We start from the raw sequence: 18,848 nt of genomic DNA, 5'->3' as shown, positions 1-18,848 counted from the left end.
TGGAAGGGTGTTCAAGTCTTCCCAACTCTTAAGATCATTGAAAATCTTTAGTATACCTTGGTTTATAAGTCTATTTATCCAATATCAACTTCCATCATCGCTTGAATTCTTCCTGTATATTTTGGTGCCTATATTTCCTGATTTTCTCAGGATTAAGGCATAAAATCTATCCAGACTAAACTCGCCTTAATTTGTCTCCATGATGAAACTGGCTCTAAACAACCACACTGGCAGATGTTGGGGGCTTTTGACAGAAGTGGTTCATACCATGATGATGCCATGGACATAAACTGTGCCATATGAAATGAGGAGAATGAGACTGGGGAGATTTTTAGTCTGGTCAATGAGGTTAGGGACTATATGTCAATCATTGTTCACAAGCATCTGCTCTGACAAGAAAGCCTGTTATGAGTTCAAGAAAATATCTTTTTAGATAGGAAAAAATAGCCAATTCCAGATGAGGAGATAAAGGAAGACCAGGCAATTTCCTACGAGGACAAATACAGGTTTAGAAAACAGGGTGCACATGCTCCTTTGAGTCAGAGAAAACAGCAGACGTGAAAGTGATATATCAAAAGTTTCTGTGAATCTCATGAAATAGGTACTGGGGTGGGGGCAGTCTTCAGCTGTAAGACCCTGTAAGGCATACTGAGCTCTGCAGAGAGTTTTCAAAGGGCCACTTTTTCCATTCCAAAACTTTGTCTTTTGAATCTAGGGAAAAAAATCCAAAGAATAAGTAAATTGGTTTTGACTTTTAATTACAAAGATCCACCGTTACCAAAGGGATTCATTCATCTCACAAATAAAAATAAAAGGCACATCATTGGTTATTTTAAGCAGTTTTTTTTCCTAAATGTAAAGAGATGTCAAACGGTCTGTTATCAGTACTGAGCAGGCACATGAGTCGCATTTCTTTTCTGTTCTTTCTTTTTAACTGGCTTGTGTGTACATTCAAATATTAAGTTGCCCTTGAGGGTAGGTGTGTTCTAAGACAGGCCAGCCAGAGTTCAGGGCCAATTCACTGTTGCTCCTTCAATAAAAACATACACAGAACGTGCAGAATATCAATAGTGTTCTCTATAAAGCAGTAAACACCCTCGGTGGCAGATCCTAAGTAAGCTGTGACAGAACCAAGCTGTTTAATAATATCAAATTGTTTGGAGGAGCCCTCAAGGGATGTCCCAGTAAAATCACATAAAACGATGTTGAAGCAAGTTATTGAATGGTGCTCAGCTACCGCAAGGCTCAGTGCTTTCTTTACACCCACAAGGAAAGCATGGACACATTGTGATCATATGACATTTTTAAGTATTTCATTTTATTCTGAGCTTCCCAAGCACAGTATCAATCTATGCTGCCAAGACTTCAGCTCCAGCCCCCACCTCTCACCAACACCTCCCCCTCCGTGGGGGGAGACAACTGCTGAGAGCCTGAACTGTGATGCACTCACTGGCTTCTCTATTTATACAGTGAGGAAGACACTCTGTATTGGAACAGGTCAATTAAAGATATTAGTAAACTTCGTGTGTTGCTTCCCAGTCCCTGCATCTTCTATGCTGACATGTGTGATAAAGTAAATTCAGGAATACATTAAAACAAAAACAAAAACAAAAAACTCTGGAGTGAAGCAGCTTTACATAATAAGTGGAATCCTAAAATTCTAAGGGCACATCCACATTTCCCAAAAATAGTTTTAACTACTTAGGGAATTAGCCGTTTGAGTTGTCATTTCTTTATTCTTTATGGGAGCCCAGAAATATGTTAATTTTACCTACTTTTGTGATTTGATTAAGTAGGGTTTTCTGTATTAGCTTTCTGTGAAGCCAGCTAATATGAATATTTAGTTTTCATTTTAGTTTCAATTTAGTTTTCATTTAATTGACTCCTTTCATGTTCTAGAGTTATGTTCTTATCATGAAGGCTTTTTAAAAAAAACAGTAGCCAATGAGAGCTTTTATCCTAAAACCAGTGATTTTTGGCATTGTTGACTGAAATATATACAATTCTATTATACTGCCTTGGTCGATGTAGTTCATCATACTGCAGAAACATACTGTCCTAGGGATGTTGCTTCTATGCCAGGTTCAGGAAACCTGGGTTTTATTGGTGCTATCATTCAGTTTGTCTGGAATCCAGAGGGAGACTTGGGGTCAAAGGTGAATTCTCTTTTATGAATTCTCCTTCAAGCTAAGATGAAGCTGAAATGTTGATCCTTTGTTGATCATTTTCAAGACCCTTTAAAAAGCCACACTTCTCTCAACACCGCTGCCACATCATACCCCTCCGGTCAAAAGTATTTGAAGTGTCTGATTTTCTCAACAGCTGAAGGGGCTCAATGAAAGCAGGGGATTGTATTTATCCAGTATCTATTATGTGTCAATCTCTCTAGGATATAGAGTGTCTATCCTTTTATTTCAGATGAAAACATTTGAGAAAGGCATTTCCACAGTTGTTAGATAAAGAAGTTGGGATAATATGCTGCCTCTGCTGCTGCCTTTTCCCTGCTTACAAATAGCATAAACCCTGAGAAGACTGGTGGTAGAAAGCTGATTGGAGTTCTCCTAAGACAGAGGTTTGCCTCACATAGTCACTGGATCCACTGACTGCTCAGTGTTCTACCCCTCACTAATTCACAGTCATCAATCTTCCCTTTAGAGGGAGGTTATTTTGTTTTGTTTTGTTTTTAAGATACCTGTGTCTCTCTTTCTCCTTTCACATTCATTTGTTCTTTCACTCACTGAGAATATACTTGCACTGAAACTTCCCTGTCCAACTTTTCTCTGCTTACACAATATAAAACAAAAATTCATGTCATTGTAGAGCTTGAATTTTCACCATACACACACACACACACACAAATATATGTGTATATATATATATATATATATATATATATATATATATATATATATGAATATCTGATAATCTCATCTTTTCGAAGGCCATGTTAGGAAAATCTCATGTGCTCAAGAATTCCAGACCAGTCTTGACTACAGACAGAACCTATATCACAAATGTAAAAGGTAACTTATTACAAGGTAATAAATGCTACAAGAAAACAGAAAGTAGAGCATGGTAAAGGGGTATATATGTTCATTCCTTTCCCTATTACTGTGATAAAGCTCCCCAACAAAAGCACCTAAGGGGAGAAAGGCTTATCCACCATGTTGAAGTCCATCATTGCAGGCAAATCAAGGTGGTAGAAACTTGAAGTAGCTGGTTACATTATATTTTATTCAAGAGCAGAAAACAATGAATTAATGCTATGCTTAACTCACCTTCTTTCCTTGTATAGAATCGGGTTCCAATCCCAAAGAATACTGCTCACCTTTAGACTGGGCCTTTCTACATCAATTAACATAATCAAGATATTGCCCCACAGATATAGCCAAAGGCAAAACTGATCCAGACAGTTTCCTATTTTAACTCTCTTTCAAGGTGATTCTAGATTGTATCAACTTGATAATCAACTCTAACCAATGGATTGCACAGTTAAGAACATTATTTAATAGAAAAATCGGATTTGGACTTATAGAGAAATTTATATTTGAATAATGCCTTAAAGGAATACTCTAGCCAGTTTATTTCCATTGTAGCCATGTTAAATAGAACAGGATAACTGTCTTGGTCAAAATAGGCAGAAATTGGCTAAAAAAAATACATAGAATAAATGTGCATGGTCATTTATGCTCATAATCCTAGCACTTGGAAATTAGAGAGTGAAAGGCCAGGAACCTGTCCAGCATTGGCATCATAAAGAGTTTGGGGCTGTCCTGTGCTACATATAACACAAATTTCTTGTCTCAAATTAAGAAACCCATAGAATTTATTTAGGAGATGTTGGTGGTATGAATGAATGTGTGGATGGATGGATGCGTGGATGGATGCATGCATGGATGCATGCATGGATGCATGCATGGATGGATGCATGCATGGATGGATGCATGTACATTGAATCTTAAAACAGGTATGGATTTTTATGTGTAATAAACTGGTTTTCTTTACATAGGCAGAGTTTCACACTATATACCGTACTGAACTGAATAACCGGAATATGTCTAGGCATGATTTGCATACCTATGTCTTCACTTCCCAGGACGCTGAGGCAGGAAGATCATGAGTTTAAGGACAGCCTGTATAAAACAGTAAAACCCTGTCTGGAAGTGCCAAAATCATAAAAGGAATACTACCTGAAAATATTTGAAAATTATTCAGTGAGGGTTGGTTTAAAATGTATTCATATATCAAAATGTGAGAAATGTCTCACTGGGAGCCGTCAGAAACATTCTCTGGCTCTCAGAGGTGTGTGCTCTACAAGCATCTGACTTCACCTTGAATAGGCCATTAAATACAAGAAGTACATAAACCTAATCTCAAAAAAAAAGGAGGAGGAGGAGGAGGAGGGTGAGGAAACAGTTTTCAGCTGATGCATTTATGTCCACAGTGTTCAGCTTGATTTCATGGTCTTTGTAGAGTCTTCAACTTCAAATGTCAACTCTATAGTTATTCGTTTTGTGGGACTTAATCTTCTTTATGGTGGTAACGTGTTCCATAGCTCCTAGGAACCAAGATTGTCTTTGGCATTTATTGCTGGTCTAGTGGATGTAAATCAGAGCTCTTAGATACGTGTTTAACATTTTCCTTTTCTGCATTTGGAATGACCTCTGTTATGCTACAACTGCGGTAGATTTCATGTGAAAATGCGAGTGTTGAAGGTATATTTTTAAAATATTCTTATACTCAGAAAGCCAGTGAATTTACAGTTTTGGACAACCTGAGCTAATTATGTGTTTTAAAGTTCATAGGAAAAGCTAGCTTATAGACATTTTATTTATTCTTTGGCCATTGTTTTAAGTCCTAGGAAGAGAAATGTATTCGTGGTTCAATGTGGGGGGTGTAAAGCATCAATAAAGAGTAATTATTCACCTCAGTAGAAAATTAGATAACACTTTTTCAATTTCCCTATCAATTTGGGACCAGTTTCCATTATTTTAACAACTATTATAGTTTATTTAACAAAACCACTGCATTTTTAATATAATTCCATGTTGTAACTTTATAATTCACTAAGTTGTCATTTTGCCCTTGTTTATATTGTCTTCAGAGAATATATTTAATTTACTCTATATTAGTAATCAAAAGCATAATGAAATATAGTTTATGGTTATAAAAGCATTTTTCATTATCATATAAAGCATCAGAAATATTATGACAACTTTATCACGTAGTTAATGTGTTTGTGTGTCTGTGTGTGTATATGTATGTTTAAGTCAAGAAACACAAACCTCTGTCTTTAATTCCAATGGGCTTCAATTATTCTTTTTCTGAAATTTTTAGTAACTTGAATGTTATTTTTATATATACTATAAGCATCTTACTGAATATGTTATCAATCATATTCACAAAGAGACTATCAATCATTTCCTTACAATTACTTTATAGTCAGTAGTCATTTTGCCCTTGCTGTATCTTTCCATAGTTAAGTAAAACTAAGTGTTTTTGCAAACCAGAGTAAAACTCATTGCTTAAAATGTAAGAGTCCAGGTTTAAAGTGATCTTATATTTTTGCCATTCATTATAAAAGGAGAAGTGAAGGTGTCTTATTTAATATTCTTGAGACTCTTGACATAAATATACATCTCTCACCTTGAAGGGGATAAAAGCTGTATCCTTTACTGTATCCTTCTTCCACCATAAACTCATTAGCTGGAAATAGTAATGGTTGGTGCCCAGTCATCAATTAGGACAAAACTAAAATTCACATATAATTGCCAAAAAAAAATCTTAGCTTCTTTAGCAAAAATCAGTAAGCCCTTTAAATATTTAAAGAGCAGCATTGATTTCAGTAGAATCCTTGCTGTCATTTATTAAGAATATAACATACTAAATACTTGTCAGTTGTTTACATATCGCTAATTGTATTTGGTTTTTGTTTTCTGTTCCTCTCCTCCAGGTTTAGGCTTCAGTATTGCTGGAGGGGTGGGGAACCAGCACATTCCTGGAGACAACAGCATCTATGTAACAAAAATTATAGATGGTGGAGCTGCACAGAAAGATGGAAGGTTGCAAGTAGGAGACAGACTGCTAATGGTGAGTGTGACTCAAGCAAAACTGTGTACACATGTATAGGCCTCTTCTTTCTCCCTGTGTGACTTGGACTGTCTGAACTTGGGAAGCTGTAACAAAATACCCTAGAATAGATGACCTAAACAAAAGAAATTTATTTTCTCACAATTCCAAAAACTATTACTTCATTTTTACTAGGACACTCCTCCAGGTTTGCAAATGACCACATCTGAGTACCTCTCACATGCCCATTCTATGTGCTGGGTGAGAAATAGAGGCTTTTTTGGGGGGGTTGGTTGTTTTGTTTTGGTTTGTTTTTTGTTTTTTGTGTTTTGAGTATAGAATAGAGTTTATTCAGGGCATGGGGAGGGAAGTTAAGAGTGCAGTAGAGGCAGAGAAAGGCAGAGAGAGTAGAGGCCGGCCATGAGCATGTGGAGAGAGAGGAGGAAAGGGAATGGGGAGAAAAGGGGAAAAGGAAACAGGGAGAAGATTCTTCTTCTTCTTCTTCTTCTTCTTCTTCTTCTTCTTCTTCTTCTTCTTCTTCTTCTTCTTCTTCTTCTTCTTCTTCTTGGCTAGCAATCTTACTAGATTATGACCTTTCCTTTAATTCATTTAACTTTCATTATATACCTGTGCAGCAATAGACATGAGCAAGCAGCTGGACTGCCAAAAGGAAAGGAAGCCTCAGACAAAAGCCCTAGTGACAGGCAACCATGCTTAGATATTTTGGCCAGTATCTAAAATAAAAGAGAGATAGGACCCTGATATAGCAGTCTCTAGTGAGACTATGCTGGGGCCTAGCAAACACATAGGTGGAAGCTCACAGTCAGCTATTGGATGGATCACAGGGCCCCCAGTGGAGGAGCTAGAGAAAATACCCAAGGAGCTAAAGAGATCTGCATCCCTGTAGGTGCAACAACATTATGAACTAACCAGTACCCTGGAGCTCTTGACTCTAGCTGCATATGTATCAAAAGATGGCCTAGTCGGCCATCACCGGAAAGAGAGGCCCATTGGACTTGCAAACTTTATATGCCCCAGTACAGGGGAACGCCAGGGCCAAAAAGTGGGAATGGGTGGGTAGGGGAGTGGGGGGGAGGGTATGGGGGACTTTTGGGATAGCATTGGAAATGTAAATGAGGAAAATATGTAATAAAAAATATTTTTAAAAAAAAGATGAAAAAGAAAAGCAGGCAGACTCAGCAGTGCAGCATGATAGAAGCTCGGTGAGCTGTTCCATCCTGGAAAGGGCTTTGTGGAAGGAAAAGTACATTATCTCATTAAGGAGATAATTATTCCTCCCATATCCTTAGCATACTCTCAAATGAATCTGTTTTCATGAGCAATGGTCTTCTGGAAACCCAGAGGTGGAGTCAAAAAACCCATTATGTGGTAAGAGTTTATCCAAAGCTCCAAGGGCTCCCAAGCCTAATGTCTGTCTAACAATTTAAGATGAGTTATATCTCCAAGGAGTCACTATCTCCTCTTCCTTTATGAAAAGTGTTATCAGAAGAGTGGTGTGCACAAATCACCAGAAAGATCATTGCATGATGTATGCAAACTTGGGAGATAAAGTCTTCTGTTGGTTATTCTTACATTCCTAGGCTCTAGGGAGTTCCTGTTTAATCCCTGTGCTCTAACTTCTGATTGTGAATAGCCTTTGTGCTGAATTCATCTCTATATATGGTATATATTAAGTTTCATAAACTCCTTATACTTCTTTATAAGGTAACATTTACTTCCCGTGGCAGAATAATTTCAAAACAAAAGAAAACAGGTGTAGAGAAATTTCCTAACTTAGCCATAATTAAAGATGAAGGGAACTGGCCTTGCAGACGAGTCAACCTGGCTGTTCATTCATGTTCATCACGTCAAATAATACTTATAATAGCATATAATATTTTCCTTGTGCTGGATGACATTCATTTCATCAATCTGTCAGTTGATTCTGTCTCTCCTCCCTTTGATTACAATTTAGTTAGTAGTTTAATGAGTACCTCATCCAACTGCCATTTGATGAAGAGTAGCTAGTCTTTAGGAAGGACCTCTTCTGTTGAAAAAACATCCAGTCAAGTTGTACAGGCTAAAATAAGAAAGGAAGGAAGGAAGGAAGGAAGAAAGAAAGGAGGGAGGGAGAGAGGGAAAGGGAGGGAGGGAGAGGGAGGGAGGGAGGGAGGGAGGGAAGAAGGAAGGAAGAAAGGAAGGAAGAAAGAGACAGAGGGAGCGATGGAGGAGGAAATGGAGGGAGGGAATAGAGGAAAGAAGGGAGGGAGGGAGGGAGGGAGGGGGGGAGGGAGGGAGGGAGGGAGGGAGGGAGGGAGGGAGGGAGGGAGGGAGGGAGGGAGGGAGGGAGGGAGGGAGGGAGGGAGGAGACAGAGGAAAAAATACCAATAAGACCTTCGGTCAAACTTGCTACTCAGGGCCTCCAATTCTTGACCACCTAAAGTCACCACTGTTTTCATTCTCAAGAGGCTATGAAACTTTTGTTTCTTTGTATGCTTTGGATATTGATCTTGTGATGTTGCATTTTCAAATGAGAAAAATTATATTAGATACTTAAAATATAAATAACTTTTGCTTACCATATAAACTTAATTACTTAAAATATTGACATTAGAATAAAGTGTGAAACCATCTTCTACATTGAAAATAAAGAGGAAACTTTCAAGAAATGATTACCTTAGGACAGGTTTCACCTTTTACATACTTAGAGCTCAGATGTAACTTTCCTCGAATTCCTTTGTCTGATGTCATTGTGAAGTCATGCTAGACCTGCCTGTTGATTTCTTGAAGCTGGGCCTAAGTCTGTAGACGGATTACTAAAGTCTAAGAATAAAAAGGCCCCTATATCCATATAATTCTACCAATGATTTTTTCAGATGGTGTGGTTTTTTTCCATGATAATTTTTACATCCATTGTAAATATAATAATTTCAAAAATAGCTATGACATAATTCTTCCCTGTTTTAAGTGTTAAGGGATGAATGTATTTTTTTAAATGAACCTTCCACAATAATAGTTGTCTTCTGTCCTATATAAGGAAAACCATAATTAGTATTTCCAAGGCAACTGGCAAGTAGAATCTGGGAATGAAAGAAAATTATTCACTTTAAAATGTTCTGAGAGAAAAAAAATGACCCTGGGAGAGAAACACAAACAAAAAAATAATTAGTGATGCTACCCTGAACACCAATTATCTTACTTCAGCCCCCAAGATATGTTACTGCTCCCCTACCACTCTGTTTAACCCCTACTTTATAATGTCTTTTATCATACTGTTCCACTCTTCTCTCCCCAAAGGAAGTGCACATGATTTAGACTCTGTGAATTACCAGCTGCAGGATTCTAAATATGCCATTCTTTCTGAAGCTGTTTACCCCACTTCCTTCTTTTGGCCCTTAGGAAAACGTCCCCAATATATTATCCATCAAAGTACTTTAAGTACACTGGCACAAAAATGAAACTCCATATTGGGCTACTGCTCAATAAAAGAGCTTGCATAGCAAGATCCTGAGAATGGCAACAAATAAAAATTAGTTTAAATTGAACTCCCATTAGTTTTCTTAGATTTTTGAGGCTACAAAGTTCTAAGTCCACAGTTCTAAAAGTCTCCAATCACCTAGTAAATGAGACTGCAGCCTTGAGAGAGCATCATGGTCGTAATATTATCCTCCTTGGCTTCACAAGTATGATAACTTCATGTTGAGCATCTCCTGATTCATACTGTAGAAAGTCTATAGTTTCTTGTAAGAAAGTTCTTATGTGGAGACAGATTGAATCAGTCAGCTTGGAAGACTAGATTGTACAGAGGCTAGAAACTGCTAAGCCTAGGCCTAAGGATAGTTAGAACAAAGAAAGAAACGCTCTGGGCTCAGCCCAAGGTATTCTTACAGCTTGGATATGGCTCTCATCTCATCCTTCCATGTGAGGAAATAAAAGCAACATTTACATAGGTCCTCTAAAAAAGAAAAAAGAAAAACAAGAAAGTTCTTATGTTTCAGAATTTAAATCTTAAATGTCATCTTTGTTTGGAACCTCACAATCTCACAGAAAATCAACTGTGTGAAGTGATATTTCATTTCTGATGGGACCCTTTAAGAGTGAAGAATGTAATACTTCCCCAGAGATGCATTCTAGATACTAACCACCATCACATATATTTTTTCTCATTTCATTGAGAATTATTTTCTATACTTTTCTCCTTTTATATCCCTGCCATTAGAAATGGCAATCCCCTTTTCATATATATGTACAAGTTTATACTGCCATATCTTCACTGCCTAATCTTAAGATTTCATATCTTCAGACCTTGCATAAAGTTTACTTTTTAAAGTTAGTTTCCTTATTTACATTTCACTTGTTATCCCCATTCCTAGTTTTTTTTTTTCCTTTTCTGAAAACCCCCTATCCCCTCCCCTCTCCCCCTGCTCACCAACCCACCCACTCCTGCTTCCTGGTCCTGGCATTCCCTTACACAGAGGCATGGAGCCTTCACAGGACCAAGGGCCTCTCCTCCCACTGATGACCAACAAGGCCATCCTCTACTACATATGGAGTGGAAGGCTTGAGTCACTCCATGTGTACTTTTTGGTTGGTGGTTTAGTCCCTGGGGGATCTGGGGGTACTGGTTGGTTCATATTGTTGTTCCTCCTTTGAGGCTGGAAAGCCCTTCAATTCCTTGGGTCCTTTCTCTAAGTCCTCCACTGGGGACCCTGGGCTATGTTTACTTTTTCTATCCAAGTATTTACCATAAGACAGGTGGTTGATCATTGGGCACCAGTCACTGCAAACTGAGATTTTTTTTTTTTAGATAAGGAAGTAGCAAAAGGTTAAACTTGACACTTGTGTATCTTTCATCATGAAATCTATGAGCAAGAAAAACTTGTCTGTTGTGTTAATAAGAGATCTGGTAGTCTTAACTAGTAAATGAGTTGACTAATGGGCTAACACAGTGGTGGATTACCTTGGGGTAAGGAGTTAGTTGCCTGTTCTTTAGCTGTCAAGCTACAATTAGCTTAGCCATCAATGTAATCAGAGACATGAGAAGCATAAATTATAATCTAGATGTCATATATTAATTAAAATGACAGAAGTTAGTCTATATTCCATTACTTAAACAGTGCTCCCAAGTCTCTGTGGTCTCCATTGCAACACAGGCAGAGGCAGTCCGGCCATCAGGCCCAGAAGATGAGAGGCTTTTTGTCTCTGGAGGAGGAACATGGGAGAGATGACGTCACCTACTCTTACCCAATATGAGACATTCAACTCTCCAGGTGTTTAGACAGAGCCCTGACAGTGTACAAGGCATAGAGTCAGTGATGTACAGTAGTTGATGTGTCACAATATTGTAGAGTCCTTTGTTGGTGTGCCCATACCTTTTTGGAGACCTTCTGGGGAAGGGGAGGTGGGTCACTGTTAGCATGTAGGAGTCTCTGTCATAGCAAGTTTAAACATTTAATGCCATATTCACCAGATCTTTGACAGGATTGAGAGCTAACATCTAATAAGCATATCTGAGTTAGACAATCTATGTCTTTTTCTGACTAGGTAGATGCTGGGTAGAACATAAATTGCCAACATTTGTTATCACACATTTAATTTTTTATTAAAAAATTTAACTAAAAGCATCTTTGTGTTCCTTACTATCTTATTTTCTACATTTAAAGACCTAGGCAATTTTATACCACCTGAGCTTAGCACAAATTATGCTGTAAGGAAGAATTATACTGTCTACTTTGCCACAAGCTCATAGTGTCTGAAATGAGGTTATATAGCCAACTAATTTTCTATTTCATGGTCACCCAAGTATTTGGTATATATTGTATAATTCCATGTAGTATTCTTAATGTCCTTTGCTTCATGGCTTTGAAATTTTTTTGTCTGTTTAATTGCCAGAGATAGCAGATGTTTGTGGATTATACAGGAAACTTACTGTTGAAATCTGAGTGAATAGATTATTATTTGATCTTGAATATCTTGAGATAGATGGTCAAAAGTTGGCAACATTAAAGTTTTGGGTTTTTTAATCTATCATATACTTCCATACAGTGTTTCTTCTTAAACCTTAGCAAGATGCTTCTCAGAGCCAAATATATTATAAAATAAAAATGTAGACTTTTTTTTACCATCTCTGCATAAAATACCTGAGACTTGAAATCTAGTATCATTTGTCATTTTTACATCAGTAACATTAGTTTTTGGTTGTCAAGCTACTTGTCATGTTATAATTTAAGGTTTAAAAATCTTACACTTTCCCCTCTATAACCTCCACTTGACATTTAAAGAAAAAATGTCAGTAAGAGAATTTATATACTTTTGCAGAGAATGAATTTATCTCTTCTTTCCTTAAAAGGGAAGTAGTATAGGAAGGAAAGTATGATAAATGAATGCATTGAAGTCAAGTGGAAAAACACTGGACTTTGAGGAAGTATGCATTAGTCATGAGCAGACGCTAATCTACCAAGTCACTGTAGGCAAGCCTAGGGCATCTTCGTTCACTTATTCTGATTTTTGTATCATAGTATCAATACTATATGCCTTAGATTAGCATTTCCCATTATGTGTTTTTAAATATTAGTACATTTACTATGTTATTTTAAAGGAACCTAAAACCATAAAAGATTGGGAAATTCTGAAATGTGTATGTGATTCTATTGAGGCTCCTGAATAAACATATAAAGAGCATATTAAAACAGAATAAATGAGCATATAAAAATGATATTAGCAACATGTGGAAATCAACATATAAAAAGCATTACAAAGATCTTCGAAGTAATCAACTAAGGAAATATTTTTACTAAATCTATTCATTTCAACTTTATTTTTCATGGAATACTTTCATTAAAAGGATACTTATAAAACACTCACAGCTAGAATTCAGTGGCATACTCTGAGATGTATACAAAGTTTTTTATTTTACTTCTAAGCTACGGAGATGGTAAAGACATCAAATAGGTTTAGGGATTAGGAAAACCCACACTTTTTCTAAATGAATATTGGTTGTAAGGACTTAAATTGGTTAACTTTGGGGTAGCTTTATAAAACTGCCTGATTTTATTTAAGTATCAGTAACAATTGGCGTTATACTGAAGACAACGCAAATATGTGGAAATTGTCTGAGTGAGAAGTAGGACATTCACTGATGGTGACAATCCACCTTAGATAAGCACAGGAGCTCTAGTCCTTCCATCAGTGATCACTTCCATAAGCATGCAATGCTCACACTTGCCCTCAGGAGATAGTCGGGGTACTTGCCACACTATTCTCAACTCAAGTCAGAAAATTACCAAGACTATATAACTAGTCAATTGTAAAACTGGATGCAGGCCTACAAAATGGTTCCCTGAAGCTCTGTTCCATTCATCTATCTATTCAATGACTCCAGTTCTCAGTCCCATTCCTACACCAGAATCTCATGGTTAGCTCCTGAGCATAATGAATACCCAATCCTCAATCAATCCCAAATAAATAAGAACCTCTGACACAGAGGTTATAGCCATTTGGGTTTGTTTTCCAAATGATTCTGTCATGGGACCTAGGGCAAAACCGATCTGACCTGACCTAACCCTACCTGAGCCCTCTCCCCAGTGTCACTGCTCTCCTAAGGGTAGAGTTATCATTGTGTAGTCACCTACGGTCACCTGGAAGGTATTTGGAGTAGTTCCTATTTCCAGACTCCCCTCGAGTTTATCTCAAATGCAATAACTTTTAAGTCAACACAACTACATCGATTTAGTGTAAGGATTAAATCTTTCCTTTTGATTTCTTTTGTTTGTTCGTTTGTTTTTTGTTTTTTGTTTTTTGTTTTTTTTACGAGGCAGGGTTTCTCTGTGCTGCACAAGTGCGGGGATTAAAGGCATGTGCCATTTATGTTGCTTATATCCTTGTTTACATATCTTTCTCTACAGGTATTATGTGTCATTCAATTATTAGTAGTATTATTTGTAATCTCTGAGGATTTAACAAAGCTCGTGAATGCTATGTAACCACTTGGCCACTCAGCTACTATATATCCTATTCCAATAGTGTGGAGTCTTCCAAAGTTCAAGCACTAATACTGAACTATCACTCTTAATAGTTTTAGCCTCTCCATATACTGCTTACTTAGTTTTATAAAAATTAATTACTGGTTTGATTTCTTTTTTTGTTTGTTTTGTGGTGGTAAGAATTTAACACAGGGCTTTGTATATAGAAGGCATGTATTGCACAACTGAGCTATATGCCCAGGACCACAATTATTTTAATAACATGCCCCACTAGTAAAACACAAAAGTTGCCTCTAGTACATGCAAGTACCTTTAAAAGGCATATATATATATATATATATATATATATATATATATATATATATACTTTCATATATATATATATATATATATATACTTTCATATATATATATATATATATATATATATATATACTTTCATATATATATATATATATGAAAGTTCCTATTGCTGTGATAAATCTAGAACCTGAAACAGCTTAGAGAGGAAGAGTTTACTTCATTTGCAAGTCTCTTAGCACTCTCAAATCACACTCCATCCCAGGAGGAAGTCAAGCATGGTGGGAACCTGGACTCAGGAACAGAAGCAGAAACCATGGAGGAGGGCTGCTTACAAGCTTGCTCCTTGAACTACAGGCCCAAGAGTAACATCATCTCCAGTGGGATGGGCCCTCCCACATTTACAATTAATCAAGAACATGTCCCCATAGACTTGTCCACAGGCCAATCTAGTAGGGATATTTTTTCAATTGAGGTTTCTGGTTCCCTCTGTTCAAATGACTCTAGTTTGTATCAAGTTAACAAAAACAAATACAAAAACAAAAAAAGAAAACATCAACAAAAATACAAAAAATAAAAAAAGCAGGACATTTTCTTCATATATTTTACACAACACAGGAAATAACCATAAATGTGGTCAATATTGATAAAACAGCTTCCTGTGCTTCAAGAATTGCTATGGGCATCGCACTGCCCTGTCCTTTTAGTGACCAGTAATATAGAGGAAGCTTCAGTCAACAAAAGGAAGGATTAAGAGATATATGAATGATTTCTAGGAGAAGAAAGTCCATCCAGCCGGAGTCGTGATTGTGCCTTAGAGGCTGGGGTGACCCAGGACTTCCTTTCCATCTGAGGTGTTTTTATCTTTATGTCCCTACCTGGCCCAAACTGAACATCCAATGCAGCTGCCTGAATAACCTTTAAGCTTCTTCTTTCCCTCTCTGATTAACACAATCAGAAAGCAGGAATCAGCACAGCTGCTCTGCTCTCTCTGTAAGTAGGGACTTTTGATCCTGATGGATGTGGCACAATCATTATTTTACAGCATATTTAGCTTATTTCAAACATTGTTAAGGGCCAGAAATTTATAATGATCATGTGGAAGAATGCAATATATATAATTTTGTCATTCATCTTGTAAAGAGTAAGGGCAGATAAAGCTAAGAAGAGACACTGCAGGATCAGGGTTGAGCGCAGTAGGGGTGACAGCATCCTCCCAGGAAGAAGCTATTTCTAGAAGCAGGCTCAGCAGCAGCTTAGTGTCTGACTTATGATTATTTGGTTTCTATCTGCATAGCATTTCTTTTATACAGTGTTTCTGCAAGTCCATGGTATAATTCCTTCTTCCCAAACACAAATGACCAAAGAAACACAAGCATTATCTTCACCTGACACATGAGATTCCAAGTAAATGAATTGACTCAAAAAAAAAAAAAAATCATGAAACTAAAAACTGAAACCTTGTAGTCATTCTCAAAATCACCAGAGCAACATTGTCTTTGACACTGTCATGTATCAATGTATTTAATCATGAATCCTTTCAATAAAGCAATACCATATACAACACAAGGAGAGTTGAGCAGGTCCTCCATCCCTGAAAATACTCAGATTTAAGCAAGTTTAACACATGGTTAGTGGTTTTGATAAATTTAAATTGCACATAAGACGCAGCCCTCTTTGTCACTCAACTTCTGGTCTCTCCTGAGATTGCCTTATGCTATGTTGTGGCTTTTGAATACACTGAGAAGAACCAGAGACTTAGACTCAACTCAAATTCAGATTGAATGAATGTATTCTTAGTGGTAGCAGAAAGAAGGCAGCCCTAGAGCATGCAAACAGCACGCAGCCTTTGGTCTCCCTACTTAGCTTTCATTCTTCTTTATTTAAGTTGCATTTGTTTAGTTTTGCCCAAGTAAGCTTAACCTTGTTATAAAGATACTGATGCATAGTTACTGTTGAAAACATTAAAACCAAGAAAATAGTGATTAACCAAAGATAAGCATACCCTCATATTTCCTATTTATTAAGATTTATTATTTCAGGAGGAATTTTATTATCAACAGTTTATTTCAATATACTGTAGAGATTTCTGTCATGGGGTTATACAGTTTTATTTTCATACCATTGATATTACTGCATTGGATTGAGTTTCTTAATTTATTTCATGATCTAATAACCAACTACTTTGTCTCCTTTTTAAAAGTTAACACTGGAGTTTAGGATTTTTCTCCAGTGGTTCTGAATCACATTTTTTTATACTATCTTTTTCGATAATCCTATGTCCTTAATCACCTACCCCATCCTGTTCCCCAGATACAAAGTCTTTCATGAAAATGAAAAGTCAAGTATTCATTCACAGTCTGCATTTCACAGATTCCTGCTCATTCCTGCTTCTTCTACCCTCCAGCCCCCAACTTGTACACTGTGATGTAGATACTCACTTACACTTATTTGATTTTCTACACAGCTGGTCAGGTCCCCTTGCTGTAGATCCCCAACACCTTTGTCATCATCTGGCTTGCCACCTTGCATATGATGCTCCAGGTACATGCCTTCTCTTCCATTGAGAAAATGAGTCATCTTACCTCCAGCTTCCTGGTCTTGGCCTCAGTCCCCTTTACTGTTGCAAGTATGAGCTGAGGCTGCATATATGCCCCCTATGTGGAGTGATTCCCACAGACAGCATCTTACTAAAACATGCATCGCTTCTTTTCCTGAAACCAGGACAGTTGGTCAGTGTTCACCACAATAGTCAAATGCCTGATACAAAATTAAAAGAAAAAAAATCAAAAAAAAAAAAAAAAACAATGAAAAACAATGACTGGAACAACTAACCAATCAATGTAATGTCTCTTCTCTCTACATACAATCATCTCCAGCTGTAGGTCCTTTATGTTGAAAGTTCATAGGATAATGCACACACATAATTAACCCAAACAAACCCACTTTGTGAAAAACAATTTTGAAGACTTCAGCACAAAAGAACACATTTGGGGCCGGATCCCACACTATTCTAATTTTTTTTAAAAAGACCATACAGAATCTTCATCAGAAGAACCCTAATTAAACTCATCAGTTCACAGATGTTTGTAGAAAAATGATCAGCAAGAAAAATTTGCCAAGAAATCCTGTTTCCTGGGAAATGAGGTAGATAGTGACAATAAAGAGTACTGAGGTTAAAAACCAACATTAAGGCCAGCACACACCACATACACTGCAGAAACCCTTCAAGACAGGGACCATTGCTATTCCTATTTGTTAGGCAACACAACTGAAGCTTAGAAGGCTAAAAAGGATTTCCCAAAAAACAGAGTTGGGCAACACCAAGACAAAGAGCTCAAATCTCAGTCCATGTAAAAGGCAGCCTAGTGACTCTGTGTGTGTGTGTGTGTGTGTGTGTGTACATGTGTGACCATGTGTGTACATGTATACTATATATGTGTATCTTATCCATGTGTGTCTGTTCAAGCATGTACGTACAACAGCATACATGTGGACACCAGAGGACAAACTTCAGGCATTGTTCCTTGTCTTTTTACCATGTTTGAGACAGGATCTCTTTCCCACTGTGTAAGCCATTCTAGCTGGTCCTCACACCTCTGAAGATTATCCTGTGTCTGCCCCCCCCCATCTGCCTATAATGCATTTTCTGGATTTCAGAAGCTTGAACTACCATGTCCAGTTTTACCTGACTTCTAGAGAACCATACTCACAGCAAGCATATTTTACACAATGAGCCATTTGCCTAGCCTCAAATGCATGTGCTCTCTCTTAATCAGTGTTCTCTTTTGCCAATATGATAAAGCCCCTGCTCCAGGACCAAAATTCATGTCAATGCTTCAATTCTTTGGCCACCAAATAAAAATAAACCAAGCTGCCATTATCTTAAACTAACACTTATCCAACCAATGTCCTCTCTTTCCCACTCACTGCCTAGATCTACCATTTGCTTAAATTACCATTCTCATTAATATTTTCTTGGTTGTATGAAGTCTGTCCTTAAAATCTACTCTCCACTTTAAATGTAGTAATAGGTAGGATTTAATAAACACTGACCATATCTTTCTTTCACTGATAATCAAGCTGTATGGTTTCTGTACCCTGGGGAGAAAGATAATGAGTCCTTGCCAAATTAGAACTTTGATGTCACTTGTAATCTGATTCAGTTGGTTCACAGCCCCTGGAGTCCTCTTCCATGCCCTTGTCATTTTTGTGACTCCAAAATTTGTTTCTCTTTTATTTCCTCAATGTAGATGCTTCTAGGGTCATGATCATAACATTAAGAGATATCTAGCTTGGCAATCAGGTTTTTAGAGAAAATATCCATTTCTATACATGTTTTCTACTGCTGTGCATAATTGCTTTCTCTAGTCACAAGTGGGACTGCCTCATCAAAACCAAGATTTCCAAAGGATGGTGGGATATATTAAATCTGCTTCCATTTATTTTTATATACCTTTAGATTTGGTTCATTGTCTTAGAGTGATAGAGCATAGTG

At 37.2% G+C, this 18,848-nt stretch overlaps 1 protein-coding gene across 19 annotated transcripts in view; it reads left to right on the top strand.

The window, feature by feature from the left end:
* Dlg2 (discs large MAGUK scaffold protein 2) overlaps positions 1-18,848 on the top strand; it is a 2,003,181-nt gene that overhangs the window by 1,505,704 nt on the left and 478,629 nt on the right. For all 19 annotated transcript variants that reach the window (XM_085841537.1, XM_085841534.1, XM_029479404.2 and 16 more), the window contains one exon: positions 5,954-6,090. In XM_085841537.1, coding sequence (XP_085697663.1) covers positions 5,954-6,090 — 137 coding nt within the window. The remainder of the gene's footprint in view (positions 1-5,953; positions 6,091-18,848) is intronic.

This window comes from Mus caroli, unplaced genomic scaffold (assembly GCF_978045245.1).
Source record: "Mus caroli unplaced genomic scaffold, Mus_caroli_1 scaffold_8, whole genome shotgun sequence".
NCBI classification, from domain to species: domain Eukaryota; kingdom Metazoa; phylum Chordata; class Mammalia; order Rodentia; family Muridae; genus Mus; species Mus caroli.
The sequence above is the reverse complement of the archived record's forward strand: the minus strand, read 5'-3'. Positions and strand labels throughout refer to the sequence as shown.